General features: G+C 57.0%; 1 protein-coding gene across 1 annotated transcript in view; it reads right to left on the reverse strand.

Moving 5' to 3' along the window:
• Positions 1–2,469: 2,469 nt before the first annotated feature.
• KMT5B (lysine methyltransferase 5B) overlaps positions 2,470–18,441 on the reverse strand; it is a 33,635-nt gene continuing 17,663 nt past the window's right edge. The window contains exons 4-11 of the mRNA XM_038764954.1: positions 18,231–18,296; positions 10,260–10,425; positions 7,110–7,219; positions 6,848–7,014; positions 6,694–6,713; positions 6,435–6,571; positions 4,733–4,932; positions 2,470–4,045 (exon numbers count right to left, since the gene is read on the reverse strand). Coding sequence (XP_038620882.1) covers positions 2,481–4,045; positions 4,733–4,932; positions 6,435–6,571; positions 6,694–6,713; positions 6,848–7,014; positions 7,110–7,219; positions 10,260–10,425; positions 18,231–18,296 — 2,431 coding nt within the window. The 3' untranslated portion in view covers positions 2,470–2,480. The remainder of the gene's footprint in view (positions 4,046–4,732; positions 4,933–6,434; positions 6,572–6,693; positions 6,714–6,847; positions 7,015–7,109; positions 7,220–10,259; positions 10,426–18,230; positions 18,297–18,441) is intronic.

The following is an 18,441-nucleotide window of genomic DNA, read 5'->3' on the forward strand; positions in this document are numbered from 1 at the left end:
TGAATGAATGAATGAATATATGTTGCCAACTTGTACTTCCCAAGCGCTTAGTCCAGTGCTCTGCACACAGGAAGCGCTCAAGAAATACGATTGATTGATTGAATGAATGAATATGTTGCCAACTTGGACTTCCCAAGCACTTAGTCCAGTGCTCTGCACACAGGAAGCGCTCAAGAAATACGATCGATTGAATGAATATATGTTGCCAACTTGTACTTCCCAAGCACTTAGTCCAGTGCTCTGCACACCGTAAGCGCTCAAGAAATACGATTGATTGAATGAATGAATATATGTTGCCAACTTGTACTTCCCAAGCGCTTAGTCCAGTGCTCTGCACACCGTAAGCGCTCAAGAAATACGATTGATTGAATGAATGAATATATGTTGCCAACTTGTACTTCCCAAGCGCTTAGTCCAGTGCTCTGCACACAGTAAGCGCTCAAGAAATACGATCGATTGAATGAATGAATGAATATATGTTGCCAACTTGTACTTCCCAAGCGCTTAGTCCAGTGCTGTGCACACAGGAAGCGCTCAAGAAATACGATTGAATGAATATATGTTGCCAACTTGTACTTCCCAAGCGCTTAGTCCAGTGCTCTGCACACAGTAAGCGCTCAATATGATTGAATGAATGAATATGTTGCCAACTTGTACTTCCCAAGCGCTTAGTCCAGTGCTCTGCACACAGTAAGCGCTCAAGAAATACGATTGAATAAATGAATATATGTTGCCAACTTGTACTTCCCAAGCGCTTAGTCCAGTGCTCTGCACACAGTAAGCGCTCAAGAAATATGATTGAATAAATGAATATATGTTGCCAACTTGTACTTCCCAAGCGCTCAGTCCAGTGCTCTGCACACAGTAAGTGCTCAAGAAATACGATTGATTGAATGAATATATGTTGCCAACTTGTACTTCCCAAGCGCTTAGTCCAGTGCTCTGCACACAGGAAGCGCTCAAGAAATACGATCGATTGAATGAATGAATATATGTTGCCAACTTGTACTTCCCAAGCGCTTAGTCCAGTGCTCTGCACACAGTAAGCGCTCAATAAATACGATTGAATCAATGAATGAATGAATCTCCCACCACTTGCGCTAGCAGCGTGAGAGGCCAGCAGTCCCCCGACCCCGGGCTGTGGGGTGGCTGCCCCGTGTCCTCACGGTCCCCATGCCACACCGACCGTCCTCCCTCCCGACCCCCGGGCACACGACAGGGCAGGACGGGCAGCCCTCTCTCCTCCTGCCCCGCCGCCCCCCACCAAGTTCCCTGTTCCTTCTCCGGTCAAGTAAGCCAGAGAACGTCCCCGACTCCCTTCGCCCGCCCCTTAACGAAAGCAAAGAACTCTCGCTGATGCAGGGCCGAAAGCTAGGTTTATAATGTCCTATTTTATTGGCATGAATGTATCTCTAAACTTAAAAACCCTTCTGGTCGGTTCTCCCAGATTATGACAAAAAAAAAAAAAAAAAAGTCTCACAACACACAAGTATTTACAACATGTACAAGTTGAGGCCTTTACATGGGATCTCATTGACAGACATTCTCATTTGGTTACCACAGAACAAAAGCTGTGACGCGGGTCTTTATTTCATAAAACTATTATAAGTTAAAGTGAATCGACGTCTTCAATCCCTTGGGGCGCTTGACGGGGGGCGGCCCCCCCCGCCGCTGCCACGTGGTTTCACAGCCAGGTTTTGAAAAAATAAGCACCAATCATTGTTGCAAAGAACAATTTTATCTAAAAGTGTTGAAAAGTGTTAAATACAAGGTGTTTAATTTACATAACGAGCAATAAATACACCATATCCAAACTCGTATCCCACCCACGGCTACGCCCTCGTACATAGAACGTACTCGGGGGTCACGGTCACCCAACGGCCGCCCCTCGGTCCCCGGTCTTTCGGTTTGAAAGAGCCCCGCCGGCCTCCCGGCCGGCGGCCGGCTACTCTGACGAAGGCCACAAACAGTGCGTCCGGACAGCAGACGGTGGAAAAACAGACGAAAACTCCCCGGGGGGGGGGGAAGGGGGTGGGGTGGGGTGGGGGGACGGACGGCGGGGAGACAGCGAGCGGGGAAATCAAAAAGCTGCAGATCATTGCTGGTGATATTAACATATACTAGAAAAAACCTTAATACGCTGCTACTATGATTGGTTTTTAAACGGTCGTCTAGTCCGACAGGAAGAGCACCCGGACGGCTCTCCCCCCCGCCCACCCCCCCCCCACCCCGCGTTAAAAAGAAGAAGCCGGGTGGTCCCGGGGCCGTGTCCCCGCCGTCCCGCGTGGGCAGCCGCCGCCTCCCGAGGCTTCGTCTCGCGACCGGGCCTCGGCTCGGACTCAGGATTGCACATAAGAAGCGGTTTAAAAAGTACGCTAAAAACCCGCCCGGCGGCGCCGGGGGCCCGTCGGGGGCCCGTCGGGGGCCCGTCGGGAGCCCGCCCGCCCGCCCGCCCGCCCGCCCGCCGGCCCGCCCGCGGCTCACGCGTTAGGCCTCAGGGACTGATCCTCCCTGCGCCTGGAGGAAATGTCGATGTCGATCGAGTCCTTGCCCACGATGAGCCGCAGCCGCTTGGCCGGGGGCAGGGGGATGAAATCGTCCTCGAACTCGTCGTCGTACTCCCCGTCCCCGTCGTCGTCCGAGGAGGAGGAGGAGGAGGAGGAGGACGACGACGACGAAGGGTCCGTGCTGCCGTCCTCGTACTGGCCCAGGTCGGGGCCGTCCGCGTGGCGTCGCGCGTCCAGCAGGCCCAGGGGGTCGGGGCAGCAGGCCCCGCCGTCCCCGCCCCGGCCCTCGGCCTCCCGCTTCAGCTGGATCTTCAGCTTGGTGGGGCCGCCGCCGCCGCCGCCGTGCCCGCCGTGCCCGCCGCCGTGCCCGCCGCCGTGGCCGAAGCCGTTGTTGAGCTTGGCCACGTACAGGCTGTTGTCGTTGTCGTGGTCCTTGCTCAGCTTGATGCTGATCTTGGAGGTGGCCGTGGCGGCGGCGGCGGCGGCGGCGGCGACGTCGTGGTCGTCGTCCTCGGGCTCGTGCCCGCGGCTGCTGCTGTCGTGGCGCCGCCGCAGGGTCAGCTTGGGGATGCCCGAGCTGTTCTCCAGGATCAGCTGGGCGTCGTAACGGGTGATGCGCCGCTTCTTTTTGCTCTTGGCTGTTCGAAAGCGGTCCCTGGGCGGGTGGCCGTCGGGCGCCGCGGGGCTCCCGCCCCCACCGCCCGGCCCCGGGACGGGAGCCGGGGCCGCGGGAGCCGGGTGGGCGGGCGGGACCTCGGCCCGGTCCCCCGGCTCGTGCGGGGGGCTGACCAGGCTGGGCACCCCGCCCTCCGGCCCCGGGGGACCCGGGGGGACGGGGGTGGGCTCCCGGGAGCCGGGCGTCGGGGGGGCCGGCGGGCGGCCCGGCTTCCCCGGCCTCGGTTTCTTCCTGGCCCCGGCCCCCTCGCCCCCGGGCTCCCTCTCCTGCGGGTCCGGGGCCGGCCGGCCGGCCTCGCCCGGGGGGGTGCCGGCGGCGGGGGGCTCGGCCTCGGCCCCGCGGGACTCCGGCCCGGGGTCGGGGGCCTCCTTCCAGGTCGTCCTCGTCCTCACGGACCTGCGCGTGACATAGGCGCAGGGGGACAGGTCCCCGGGCTCCGGCGACCCCTTCCTGGAGCCCGGCCGGCACTCGCGACGAGGCGGGCCCCTGGCGGCGCCCCTGCCCGCGCCAGCCCCCTGCCCGGGGTCCTCCGGGTCCCGCTCCTTGCGCAGGGGCAGGCTCTTGTACAGAACCACCTTGGGCTCCTTGAGCAGCACGTCGCCCACGCCCACCCCCAGCTTCCGGGAGCCGCTCCGGGGCTCCATGCCCCTGCAGTGGTTCCTCAGTTTGCCCCTGGAGAAGGGAGGCCGGGAGGCCGGGGGCTGCGGCCTCAGTCTCTTTGGGACCCTGGAGCCGTTGGCGGGGGCCAGTCTGGATGAGGTAGAGTGGGGCGCGGCCGGGATGCGCGCCAGAGACTGCCTGCTCAACGCTCCGTTCTTGCCGCTCTTCCTCCCGCCGCCCGCTGAACACTTGCGGTTTGTGGCTGAAAGGCAAAGGGGAGGGGAAGGGGGAGCGGAGGTTCAGTCGAGGAACGCCCGGCCCGGGACGGACGGCTGCTCGGCGCCCCGCTCCTCCCCGACTGGCGCTGGGCGGTCCCACCTCTCCTACCGGAATTCCCATCCCCGGCCTCCTCCCCCGGCCCTCAGCGCTCCCGCCGCCTCTACCGGGACCGTGATCCTTAGCCTCCTGCCCACACCGTGCCCACGATCCTTAACCCCCACCCCACAGCGTTCCCACCGGCTCTCCCGGGACCACAATCCCTAGCCTCCTCCGCACTGCCCTCGGGGCTCCCGTCTCCTCTACTGGGACCACGATCCCCGGCCTCCTCCCGCCGGGGCTCAGCGCTCTACAGGGTGTTTATCACGGTGCTCCACACACGGTATGCGCCCAATAAATACGAACGAATGACCGACTACCGGGACCACGATCCCCGGCCTCCTCCCCACCAGGGCTCCAGGATAGTGATCGAGGATCACGATCCCCGGCTTCTTCCCAGTTCCTCTACCGGGCCCATCACCCCCAGCCTCCTGCCCCTAGGGCTCTCGCCTCCTTTACTGGGACCACGATCCCCGGCCTTCGCCCCACGCGGTGCTCAGGATGGCAACCTGCGTGGGGTGAAGGCGGAGCACCTGGGCCACCGGCCCGGTCCCCGCCCCGCCCCCAGGCTCACCGGCCCGAGATCGATCCTGAGAGGCGTCCGCGTCGGGATTGGAGCCCACCGACTGGCTGTCCGAGCTCTTGCTGCTGCCGTCCCCCAGCTTCTTGAGCCGGTTCAGGCGCTTGTCCGTCTCGCGCAGGCCATACTTGCTGTTGATGACCGGAGCGGGGGCCGGCAGCCCCACTCTGGATTTAAAAGCACCAGTTCCACGCCTGGAAGAGGGGGGTGGGGCCGGGTCCCGGGGTCAGCTCCGACCGCTGCCCCCGGCCCTCGCTCTCCCCGCGCACCTGCCCTCCACGGCCCCGGGACCCTGAGCCGGGCCACCCGGGGGGACCTGGCGTCCGGGAGATCGCTACGGGGTGCGGGCGGATCTGGGACCGAGCATCCCCGCTGGGTCGCTAAGAGGGGAGAGGCGGGAGTGTCGGACGGTCCGGCCATCTCCCGGGGGGAGGATCTCAGGCTCTCTGGGCCTCAGTGTCCTCACCTGAAAACGGGGAGAAGATAGAGAGATGGGGTGAGACCCGGGTGGGGCAGGGACTGGGTCCGATCTCGTAACCTTCTATCTACTGCGGTGCCTAGCACGTGGCAGCACTTGGGGTATTTACTAGGCACGCGTTAACAGCGCAACACTGTGGAGGAGAAAGAGGGGAGGGGAGGAGGAGGAGGAGAAAGAAAGAGGAAGAAGACCATGCGATCTGCTGCCGCGGCCCTTCCAGCGTCATGTACTGCATCTGGAAGAATCGTGCCCAGCTCTGCCTCCGCCTGGGCCCGGCCGCCTTCACCAACCACAGTGCCGACCAGTCGTCGTTTTTGGGGGGGAGGGAAGGGGTGGGGGAAGGAAGAGGAAGGAGAACCGGTCGGGGGACGACGGAGAGGGAGGCTGGGAGCGACCGGCGGTGAGCCAGCCGAGCCGCTGTCCCACCCCGAGAGGAACGGGGAGCTGAAGCGTGAGAGCACGCGGCCCCCGCCCAGACACGGGGACCCAATACTGACTCTGCGCACGCGTGTTTCCCCCCTCCCGGGGGGTGGAGTCCCTCTGGCCGGCGGGGACAGGAGGCACGGGCTCCTGCGGAGAGCGAGAGGTGGGAGGGCCGGGGCGGCCGGTGGATTACATAACCGCCCACCGCAGTTTGCCCAAGGTGGCCGAGGAGGCCCGACGGCCCCGTCTCCCTGTGGAAAGTCTAATGGCTCCAGCCCCTGCCTTCCCACACTCCCGCAGAGGCGGCTCCGTGGCCGGCGGCCTCCGGAGCCCTGACCTCCGGGTCGGAGTCCACTTAAAGCCTAGAACGAGAGCTTCTCGGGGAGGGCCTGCCCAGAACTATTCCCCCGTCCCCGCTTTCCTTTCTGGGGCCCGAGCACCCCGCTGACAGGATAGGGAAGCAGCCACCAGGCCTCAGGTTGGATACCTGGGCGGCACCTGGCTGGGGATGCCAGGAGAGCCATCGGGGGGTACCCGACGACGGCAGCTCACCCGTCTCCGGCGGCAGGGGCACGATTCTTTTAGACTGTGAGCCCACTGTCGGGCAGGGACTGTCTATGTTGCCAATTTGTACTTCCCAAGCGCTTAGTCCAGTGCTCTGCACACAGGAAGCGCTCAATAGATACGACTGATGATGACGATTCAGGAAGCCCTCGGCCGCCCCGGCCCAGTGACCCCGGGAGAAGCAGGGGGACGGGCACCGCCAGCGACGGCAGGCAGCCGGTCTCTACGCACCTTTCGCAGGTGTAGCACTCGCAGTATTCGTTGTTCTCTCCAAAAAACCCATCTCCATAGTAACAAGAGATTTCTTCCCCAGGCTCAATGTCCCGGAGCGCTTTGACGCAGGCGGTGTCTCGGCCGGTGGACACGAACTGCAGCAGAACAAACAGGCCCTTCTGAGAACCCAAGGGCCGCGGGAGCGGCCAGAGCCGGGTGGGGGAAGCTGTGCGTGTGGGGGGGGGGGGAGAGCGGGAACCACAGAGTCGGCGCTTACCTTACAGTTGGGTCGGCAATCTGAAAAATGTCCAAAAGATCGAGTCACTTAAGCGGCCTTAGAACCCGCAGCGTGAATCTTACCGGCTGCGCGCGCCGAGGCTCCCGGGCCCCCTCCCCACCCCGCCGGCTGGGCCCGAGGTCCGGCCGCTCACCGTGGTTGATGAAGGCGGCGGGGCCGAGCCAGAGCTGGGCGCAGTTCTTCCGGGTGGAGTACATGACGCTGAAGTCGTTGTCGCCGTGCCGCAGCAGCAGGTTCTCCTCCGCCTCCGAGAGCTCCGCGATGCAGCCCACCAGGAGCTCGATCTTGTCGTTCCGCTTCCTGCCGGGGACGAGGCCCGGGGCTCAGCGCCTGGGGCTCGGCGCCCCCGGCCCCCCCCGCCCCCCCCACGGACGCCGTGGCTCGCCGCGGCTCACCATTCCTTCGTGGCGACGATCTTGGCTCCGTTCTGCTCGGACGAGTACCGGTTGCACGGCAGGATTTCAAACCCGCTGTCCGTCGCGAACATCCGCAAATAAATAAACACCTGGAACACACGTGGCGCCAGGCGCGGTCACGCGACGGGGGGCGGGCGGCCGAGGGGTGTTGGGACCCGAGTTCTGCTCCGAGCTGCGGCTTGTGATGTGAGAATTAAGAACCGTGGTGCTTTCTGAACGAACCTACTGAGAGCTTACTCAGGGCCAAGTGCGGGGGAAGAAAATGCAGATAGGACCCGGTGCCCGTCCCCCACTGGGGTTCCCCGTCTAAGGGGGAGGGACAGACAGCTACTAAACCCTCATTTTACAGATGATGAAACTGAGGCCCCGGGAACATCAATGACTTGCCCAAGGATGGGGCAGAGCTGGGGTCAGGCCCCAGCAGGTCAGCTGACTCCCATCAGAATCTGGGTCTTTCCCCCAGGCCAGGGCTGCGTCACGGGGAAGGCAAAGAGGGGTACTCGAGGGGGATCTACTCCTTCTGGGACGCTCCCGGCCCCGTCCTCGGCCCAGCTAATTCTTCCCAAGCGCCTCCCGGGGGACTGGATACGGCGGAGGGCCAGAAGGTCCAGAGACCGGAGGATTATCTCCTTGTTCCGTCCGCATTCCCCCAGCGCAGGAAGGAGCTGCTGTTCTCACTGCTGACTCAGGGGTCTCGCCCCCACGATGGCACCCAGAACTCCTGGTCTTCCCAGGACGCTCCCGTCACTGTAGACGGCGCCGCCACCCTCCCTGTCTCCAAGCCCATAATCTCAGCATTATCCTCAACTCTTCTCTCATTCGATCCATATATTCAATCTGTCCCCAGATCCCGTCAGTTCGACCTTCACGACACTGCAAAATTCCGCCCTTTCCTCTCCGTCCAAACTGCTGCCACGTTACTCCGAACCCATATCCCACCCCGTTTTGATTGGTGCATCAGCCTCCTTGCTGGCCTTCTCTGCCTCCTGTCTCTCCCCACTCCAGTCCATACTTCACTCTGCTGTCCGGATCATTTTTCTATAAAACTGTTCAGTCCACATTTCCCCACTCCTCAAGAACCTCCAAGTGGTTGCCCATCACATTGAGACTCCAGCCTGTTCACTTTGGTCCTCCAACACCAACCTACTCACTCCCTGTGCCTCGATCTCATCTATCTCAACGCCGACCCCTTGCCCGTGTCCTTCCTCTGGCCTGAAACTCCCTCCCCATTCATATCTGACAGATGGCCCCTCTTCCCACCTTGAAAGCATTATTAAAATCTCATCTCCTCCGAGAGGCCTACCCCAACTTAAGTCCTCATTTCCCCTACTCCCGCTCCCTTCTGTGTCTCCAATAACTTCTCTGTGCCTCAGCTACCTCGCCTGTACAATGGGGATGAAGACTGTGAGCCCCCCGTGGGACAACCTTATCACCCTGTAACCTCCCCAGCGCTTAGAACAGTGCCTTGCACATAGTAAGCACTTAATAAATGCCATTATTATTATTACACCCTTTATCCACCTCATCCTCCGTCCCATGGCACTTATGTGCATAATTTATGCATATAAAAATGTATAATTTACCTGAATGTCTGTCTCTCCCTCTAGACTGTAAGCCTGACGTGGACAGGGAATGTCGCCTACCAACTCTGATATGCTGTACTCTCCCCCAAGTGCTTAGTAGAGTGTTCTGCGTACAGTAAGCACTCAAATACGACCGACTGTTTGATGGCAAGCCCACCACAATCCAGGAGGGCCTGGACTGCCGGACCTAGCCCCCCGGGGACCTCCCCACCTCCACTTGGGCTCCTCGGTGCCATCGGATCGGCCTCGTTTACGGTCGTGCCTGTCTCTCCCTCTGGATCGGAAGCTTCTCGAGGGTAGGGAAGGTGTTTGCTTCCCTACTGGACTCTCCCAAGCACCCAGTTAAACGCTGGATAAATGCCATCCATGGATCGCTGTCCCAAAGCAGCACCCAGCACAGGTCCGTGCGCTCCTGGGCCCCCCGTGCCAAGCAGCCCCTCCTACCCGTGGCCCTCCTCCCTCCCTCCCCATCTCGGGCAGCTCCTCCTGGCCCGCAATCTTGGATCCTGTCCAGCTCCCCTTCCCTTCGGGCCTTACTCTCGACTCTCCAACCTCCCCATCGCTTCAACTCTGCCAGACTGCCGCTCTCCTCCTCTTTCAGTCTCACCTACTCCAAGACGCCTTCCCTAGTGAATCCCCAACCCTCCTGGACTTGTCGGTCCAATGGCCACGGGGAGAACGTGCACCCCACCGCGTTCCTGGGGCCCCGTCACTGCACCTTTTCCGACCGGTCGATCTGCCGCGCGCCTATCTGCTCGGCTGGGACATCATTAGGTGCTTGTCTGGCTTTACTCATCCCGGTTCTTCCTCTGGCTTTTGTTGGCCAGAAGTAATTGGGGCCCCGTCTTCCCTAAGTCTCTTCACCTCCAAAACCCTCCTACAATTTCATCTCCTCCCAACTAAGCCTCTTTTCCCCTACTCACCCCTCCCATCCGCCCTCAGCCGAGGACCCCTTCAGCACTTTGATAGTCGCCCCAGTCCCACAGCCCTTAATGTACATATCCTATTTCCCCGCGCTGTAATTTATTTTACTATCGGTCTCCCCTTGTATACTCCGAGGGCAGGGATCATGTCTTCCAACTCTACCGAATTCTTCTCTCCCAAGCTCTTAGGACAGTAACTGCTCGGTAAATCCCATCGACTGATTATTTATTGAGCACTTACTGAGCACAGAGCACCGTACTAAGTACTTGGAAGAGGACAATACAACAGAGTCAGTAAAACCCGTTCCCTGCCTGTAACAAGTTGACGATCTAGAGGGGGAGATAGGCTTTAATATAAAAAGTCAATTTCAAATCAGGCCCTAAAAGCGCTGTGGGGCTAAGGGAGCGGTGAAGACCAGGTGTCCCCAGGGCACAGATCCAAGTGCAAGCTTCTTGAGGACAGGGCCCCGACACACACTCCCGAGGGCTCGGTCCGACGCTCGGACGCCGCCAGGTTGATCGGACGAATCGGCTTCCCGGGTCTCAGAGCTCCGAGGGGGCAGCAGCCCCCTGCCATAGACAGACAGACGGACGGACAGACCGGTGCACACAGACAGACTCACGTGCTCCTTGAACAGCCTCTCCTGTGCCTTGTTCTTGTTGAGGAGGTGGTGCCGGGCTCCGTCCCCCGCCGTCAGACATTTGAAGGCTTTCTCCAAGTGTTCGTCTTTCTTAAAGCGCTCGATGACCTCCTTCAGCTCCTCCTGCCTGCCTTTGAGGGGCCGGAACCTGAAAGGAGGCCAGAGGGGACCCAGCTGACCGGCGGCGGAAGCGACCGGGAGCCACGGACTCTCCCCGTCCCCGCGTCGGCCTGGCCGCGGCAGCTCGGAGTTTCAGGAGGAGAAGGGAAAGAGGACGGGCCTGGGGGCGACTCGGTTTCTCAGCCCGGCTCTGCCACCGGCCTGCTGGCTGACCCGGGGCAGCTCACTTCACGTGACAGGTGGGGATTCAATCCCCGTTCCCCCTCCCAGTCAGTCAGTCAATCGTATTTATTGAGCGCTTACTGTGTGCAGAGCACTGGACAAAGTGCTAGGGAGGCTACGAGATAATATAACAGACACATTCCCTGCCCACAAAGAAGAGGTTACAGTCTAGAGGAGGGAGACAGACATTAATATACATTCCTTCCCAATCAGACTGGGAGCCCCGGAGGGACTGTGTCCGGCCTGATTAACCAGAACTTATCCCAGCGCTTAGAACACTGCTTGACCCAGAATATGCGCTTAACAAATACCATTGATATTATTAAATCAAAGTCCTCACCCTCAAGGAGCTGAGACAGATGTGTAATTACCAGCCGCTAGAAAGAAGAGAAGGGTAGAAAGCCAGCCGGGTGGACAAGGGAGTGAGCCGGCTGAACTACCACAAGAATTGGAGAGCTGATGGGTCCACAGAGGCTCTGGGTGGTTGGTTGCTCAAACGGTCAAGGCCAGAGTTGAGAGAATGGACCCCCCCAGGGAGCAGAGAAATGAACTGGGGAAGGCTTCCTGGAAGAGGTGGGATTTCAGAAAGGATTTGAAGAGGAGGAGGATTGAGAGTTGGAGTCAGGCAGAGAGGGAGGGAGGGAGAGATGGATGGGGGCACTTTAAGACTGGAGGGAGGGAATTCCAGGCCAGAGGAAAGGCCCGAGGAGGGGGGAGCGGGTCGAGAATGAACTTGGCTGGGATGGGCGGTGAGGGCTGGGGAGTAGAGGGAGAAGACAATGGGAGGCTTTTTTTAAAAAACAGCAATTGCTAAGCACTGCCAGGCACTGTACTAAGCACTGGGATAGGCACCGGCTGACCGGGTCAGTCCTAGTCCATGTCCTTCCTGGGGGCTCGGTCTTAATCCCCATTTACAGATGGGCAACTGAGGCACAGATGTCAAGTGATTTGCCCATGGTCACAAGGCAGACAAATAGAGGAGCTGGGATTAGAATCTAGGACCTCCGTTTCCCAGGTCTGTGCTCTTTCCACTATCAATCAATCAACCGTATTTATTGAGCGCTTACTGTGTGCAGAGCACTGTACTAAGCACTTGGGAAGTACAAGCTGGCAACATATAGAGACAGTCCCTACCCAACAGTGGGCTCACAGTCTAAAAGGGGAAGACAGAGAACAAAACCAAACATACTAACAAAATAAAATAGAATAGATATGTATTTATTTTAGGCCGGACTGCTCCTCATCGTCTTTAAGCCAATAGTCAGGAGTTTCTGCTTGACCCCGCAAAACTGTTAGATGTTGTTGAGGAGTTAGGGGAGATGTGTGCGGAACCATGTTCTAGAAAACTGAGCCAGGCAGAGGGGTGAGACTGGAGGCAGGGAGGTCAATGAGGGGGGCCGCTCTGTTGTGGAGTCAAGCTCCAACAATTGCCTGGACAAGCCTAACGGCTGCAGGGACGGAAGGAGAAGGAGCAGATTCGGGAAACGAAGTGCAAGAAAACTGGCAGGATTCAGTGACAGATGCCCATCGAATGGCTGCCGCTTAGGGAAGCAACATGGTCCAGTGGAAAGAGCGTGGGCCCGGGAGTCGGAGGTCGTGGGTTCTTGTCCCCGCTCTGTCACATCAATCAATCAATCGTATTTATTGAGCGCGTACTTTGTGCAGAGTCACGTCTGCTGTGTGACTATGGGCAAGTCACTTCACTTCTCTGTGCCTCAGTTACCTCATCTGTAAAATGGGGATGAAGACTGGGAGCCCAATGTGGGACAGGGACTGTGTCCAACCTGATTAACTTGTATCTACCCCAGTACTTAGAAGTGTGTTTGGCCGTAGTACGCACTCAATAAATACCACAATTATTATGATGAGAGAGGGAGGAGGAGAGGGAGAGAGAAGCAGCGAGGCTCAGTGGAAAGAGCATGGGCTTGGGAGTCAGATGTCAAAGGTTCTAATCCCGGCTCCACTGTGACTCTGGGCAAGTCACTTAACTTCTCTATGCCTCAGCTACCTCATCTGTAAAATGGGGATTAAGACTGGGGGCCCAATGTGGGACAGGGACTGTGTCCAACCTGATTATCTTCTATCTATCCCAGCACTTGGAACTGTGCTTGGCCATAGATAAGCATTCAATAAATGATGATGGCATTTGTTAAGCGCTTACTATGTGCAAAGCACTGTTCTAAGCGCTGGGATAAATATCACAATTATGATGATGAAGAGAGAGAGAGAGAGAGAGAGAGAGAGAGAGAGAGAGAGAGAGAGAGAGAGAGACACAGAGACAAAGCAATGAGGCTTAGTGGAAAGAGCACAGGCTTGGGAGTCAGATGTCAATCCCAGCTCTGCCACTTAACTGAGTGACTGACTCTGAGCAAGTCACTTAACTTCTCTGTGCCTCAGTTACCTCATCTGCAAAATGGGGATTAAGACTGTGAGCCCCTCGCAGGACAACCTGCTTACCTTGTATCTTCCCCAGCGCTTAGAACAGTGCTTGGCACATAGTAAGTGCTTAACAAATACCATTATTATTATGATTATCATTAGAGGAGTCCAAGAGATTCCCAGGGTTACAGACTTGTGAGATGGGGAGGGAAAATGAGGTGTTTGGCTTTGGACATATTGAGCTCAAGGCAGCAGCAGAACATCCAACCTGCTCCGCCACCCCCCCACCCCACCTTCATTCACGTCCTCCTTCCTGCAATTCCCTCTACCTTCATATCTGACAGACTACTGCTCTCCCCAGCTTCAAACCCTACTTACAATCCTAACTTTTCCAGGAAGTTTTCCCTGACTAGGCTCTCATCTCCCCCTCCCCCACATACAATCCAGGGGCTTTACTGGCACTTGCTGGGTGAGGAGCCCTGTACCGAGTGCTTGGGAGAAGACTATACAAAAGAGTTGGAGAGAAACGATCCCTGCCCACCAGTTTACAGTTTAGAGGGAGAAACAGACATTAAAAATACATTATAGATAGGGAAATGGCAGAGAATGAGGATACAGACCTAACTGCTGTGGGGCTAGGGTGAGTAAGGCCCAGGTGTGGAAGTGGCACAGAGGGGAGGGATCAGGGAAGACCCCTTGGAGAGGATACGGTTTTAGTACAACTTTGAAGGTGGGGAGACTGGTGGCCTGTCAGATATGAAGGGGGAGGGACTTTCAGGCCAGAGAGAGGATGTGAGTGAAGGGAAGGCGGCGAGACAGACGAGACTGAGGTACGGTGAGTAGGTTGCTGTTAGAGGAGTGAAGTGTGTGGGCTGCGTTGGAGAAGGAAAACAGGAAGGTAAGGTATGAGGGGGGAGACCTCATTGTGTGTCTTAAATCCTCTAGAATGTGTCTGTTTCATACTGTGCTCTCCCAAGCGCTTAATACACAGTAATCACTCAATAAATACAATAGTATGATTCACTGAAGCCAAAGGTGAGGAGTTCCTCTTTGACGCAGAGGGGGACGGGCAGCCACCAGAGACTTTTGAGGAGTGGGGAGATGAGGAATGAATTTTTTTTTGGTAAAACGATCTGGGCAGCAGAATGCAGTCTGGACTGGAGAAGGGAGAGGCAGGAGGCTGACTGAGTAGAAGAGGAAGGCTACGGTAAGTGCTTGGTGAGCTGTTCATGTTTTTCTTTTTTTTCTTTTAAATGGTATTTGTTATGCACTTACTGTGAGTCAAACCCTGTTCTAAGCCCTGGGGTCCACACAAGTCAATCAGGTTGGACACCATCCCTGCCCCGCATGGGGTTCACAGTCTAATCAGGAGGGAGTAAGACTGAATCACTATTTTACAGTTCAAGAAAGTGAGGCACAGAGAAGTGACTTGCCCAAGGTCACAAAGCAAGCAATTGACAGAGCCGGAATTAGACCCCAGGTCCTCTGAACTCCCAAGCCCGTGCTGCTTCTACTGTGGGCCTCCCTCCAAGGGGTGAGGAAGAGGAGAACAGAGGAGACGGAGGGCAGGGAAATGCACGGCCCTCCTCACCTTACTCATCTGCTTCCTTCACGTTCCACTTCTTGGCTCACTCTTCGTTCCCCGAAAGCTCCCCTTCTAATTGTCCCTCACTCTGGACTCCCCAACTTGCGGCCGCTCGCTCACACTCTCCCCCCAAAATCTGAGCAGACACAGCTCTCCCCGTCTTCCAAGCCCTCCTCCAGTCTCCCTTCCTCCAGAACCCTCCCCGGATCAATTCTCAACACCACAGCCACCCCAAACATCGGTGGATTTTACGTCACGCCTATCCTCAGCACTTCTGTCTTTCTTCTGTATATTCAATTTTTTATTCGGTTAATTCATCCTAATCAAGCCCGCCTACTCTAGCCCTCGACCGATCGATGACATTTATTGAGCACTTACTGTGTGCAGAGCAGGATTGTCCTCTCCCAAGAGTTCAGGACCGTGCTCTGCACACAATGCACCTCAACAAATAGCATCGATTGATTGACTGATCGGTGTGGTAGCAGTTCAGACGGAGAGAAAGGGGCGGATTCTCGAGCTACTGCGAAGGTAGAACCGATGGGATTTCGTGTTGGATTGAATGTGAGGGTTGGATGAGAGAGATGGGCCGAGGATAACACCAGGGTTCTGGGCTTGTGAGTCAGGGAGGGTGGTGGTGTTGCCAACAGTGATGGGAAAGTCAGGGGGAGGAGAGTTTGGTTGGGAAGATGGGTCTTTTAGGCTGTAAGCTCATTGATAACAACAATAATAATAATGATGACGACAGCATTTGTTAAGCGCTTTCTATGTGCCAAACACTCTTTTAAGCGCTGGTGTAGATACAAGGTAATCAGGTTGTCCCACGTGGGGTGCTCAGTCTTTATCCCCATTTTACAGATGAGGTAACTGAGGCACAGAGAAGTGAAGTGACTTGCCCAAAGTCACACAGCTAACAAGCGGCAGAGCTGGGATTAGAACCCACGACCTCATACTCCCAAGCTCACGCTCTTTCCACTAAGCCACGCTGCTTCTCTACAACATCATCGTGGACAGGGAATGTTTCTGCCAATTCTGTTATACTGTACTCGCCCAAACACTTAATACAGTGCTCTGCACACAGTGAGTGCTCAGTAAACACAATTGGTTGATTCTGTTTCAGACAGGTTAAGTTTGGGGTGTTAACCGGGTCGTCTGAGTCAAGATAACCTGAAGACAGGATGAACTACGAGACTGCAGCAAAGGAGAGAATTTGGGGTCAGAGAGGCCAATTTGGGAATCACTACCCTACTCTCCCTTGCTGTGTTGCCTCTGCAGATGGGTCCTAATCCGCTAAACGCTGTTCTTCTCACCCCACGCCCAAACCAATTATGTACACATCCCTATACACTGCTGCTTTAGATGTCATTTAGTGTCTGTCTCTATTAAACCATAAGCCCCTGCAATCATATTTATTGAGCGCTTACTATGTGCAGAGCACTCTACTGAGCTCTTAGAAGAGTACAGTACAGCAGAATTAGCAGACACGTTCCCTGCCCATAATGAGCTTACAGTCTAAAGGGGGAAACAGACATTATATTATAATATACAGTTTAAAGATTTGTTCATGAGCGTTATGGGGTTAGGGTCGGGGAGAGTATTAAGCACCCAAGTTACAGATTGAGGTGCGTAGATGACGCAGAGGGAAAGGCTGGAGAAATGAGGTCTTAATGAGGAGAAATGAGAAGTAGGGTAGCTCAGTGGAAAAGAGCACGGGCTTTGGAGTCGGAGGTCGTGGGTTCAAAATCCAGGCTCCGCCACTTGTCAGCTGTGTGACTTTGGGCAAGTCACTTCATTTCTCTGTGCCTCAGTTCCCCCATCTGTAAAATGGGGATGAAGACTGTGAGTCCCCCGTGGGACAACCTGATCACCTTGTATTTACCCCAGCGCTTAGAACAGTGCTTTGCACATAGTAAGTGCTTAACAAATACCAACATTATTATTATAAGCACTTCGTGGCTCAGTGGAAAGAGCCCGGGCTTTGGAGTCGGAGGTCATAGGTTCGAATCCTGGCTCCGCCACATGTCTGCTGTGTGACCTTGGGCAAGTCATTTAACTTCTTTGAGCCTCAGTTACCTCATCTGTCAAATGGGGATTAAGACTGTGAGCCCCCCGTGGGACAATCTGTTTGCCTTGTATCCCCCCCAGCACTTAGAACAGTGCTTTGCACATCGTAAGCGCTTAACAAATGCCATTATTATTATTATTATTATTAATCAAGAAAGGCCTCTTGGAGATGTGGCCTTAGTAATGCTTTGAAGGGGGAGTGAATGGTGGTCTGGAGTATATGAAGGGGGACGAAGATCCAGGCCAGGTGGAGGACGAGGGAAAGGGGTCGGCGGTGAGACGGATGAGATTGGGGCACAGTGATTAGGCAGGTGCTAAAGGAGCGGAGTGTGTGGGCCGAGCTGTAGTAGCGGAGTAGCGAGGTGGGGTAAGTTGGGGTGAACTGATCAACTGCTTTAAAGCCAATGGTGAGAAGTTTGTTCGTTGCAGAGGTGGATGGGCCAACCGACTCTGTTGTATGGTCCACTCCCAAGTGCTCAGTACTGTGCTGTGCACACCACATGAGCTCAATAAATCCCAAGGATGGCTTGGTTGACTGCTCGATCTCTATAGAAATGTCCCGAAGGCAAGAGGAGATGCAAGACTTTAGCAGAGAAGAGAAGTTGGGGTCACTGAGGTAGATTGGGGGGGGGGGCAGGCATGCAATGCATACAAAGGGCGTGGCCCAAACCATACAAAGAGCGGATGCTAACATCTGCTATCAGCTGTCTCATCCTGTTAGATCCTGGCTCTGCCTCTGGTCCCGCTATCTGTATGCAGCCTGTCTGTCTTCCCCCAGCTGATTACCAGCTTCATGAGGGCAGGGGACATGTGCAGGTACTCGAGCAAACCCAGTGATCAACTGACCGGTTGTGAGCGGGGGCCCCGACGCCTGCCTCTCTGTCTGGCCGGTTTCAGGCCGCGGGCCGCGCTCCGGACAGCTTCCCGACACAGGGAGGAAGGTGCGGTGGCGGAGGAAAAGGCTCCGGGGGTTTTTGGGGCAGAGGAACGAGGGGTCGGACATGGGCCAGAGGCTCCCCCCGACACGGGGTCTCAAGGGTCCCACAGTCCCACCTGTGACACATGGTCCAGTGTTGGGCTGGGGTCCCGCATCCCGGCACCAGCCCGGTTGACCACATCTGCCCCCGTGGGCACCGGGAAGGTCAACCTGCCAGGAGGTGTGCCCGACAAACCAAATCATCATCATCATCATCATCAATTGTATTTATTGAGCGCTTACTATGTGCAGAGCACTGTACCAAGTGCTTGGGAAGTACAAATTGGCAACATATAGAGACAGTCCCTACCCCCCCCCGCCCATCTGTGACGAAGTGGCCCCCGGGGGACGGCACCCCAGAAGCAGACAGAAGCCCCAGTGTTGGGGGAAAAGGGAGGTCCAGTCGCTTCCTTCCCTCACCCCTGGGTTCCTCAAGCTTCACATCCTGGGAGACGCCACAGCTCCCAAAGCCGGTACAGAGTCAGGCTGGCTCGGCCGCTGCCGCCACTGTCAGCAGAGCCCGGGGAGCCCAGGCCAACCCAACTCCGGCAAGGCCCGAGGGAGCCACTGCGGCACGCGAACCGAGCCACCTGGGCCGCGTCTCACCTACCTGCTGGGGGTGGCGTGGGGGTGGCTGTCCGCCTTGAAGTGCCGGGAGCCCCGCGAGGGGAAGGCGCTGCGAGATGCAAAGAGAAAAACCAAGCGTGAGATGCACGGGCCGTTGGCCCCGGCCACTCGACTTTCGGTCGGGAGAGCAGGAATTTCCAGGCAGCCGGACGGAGGCAGTTGGCCCCGCCCGGTCAGAGCCTAGGCCCCGGGAC

This window comes from Tachyglossus aculeatus, chromosome 22 (assembly GCF_015852505.1).
Source record: "Tachyglossus aculeatus isolate mTacAcu1 chromosome 22, mTacAcu1.pri, whole genome shotgun sequence".
NCBI lineage: Eukaryota > Metazoa > Chordata > Mammalia > Monotremata > Tachyglossidae > Tachyglossus > Tachyglossus aculeatus.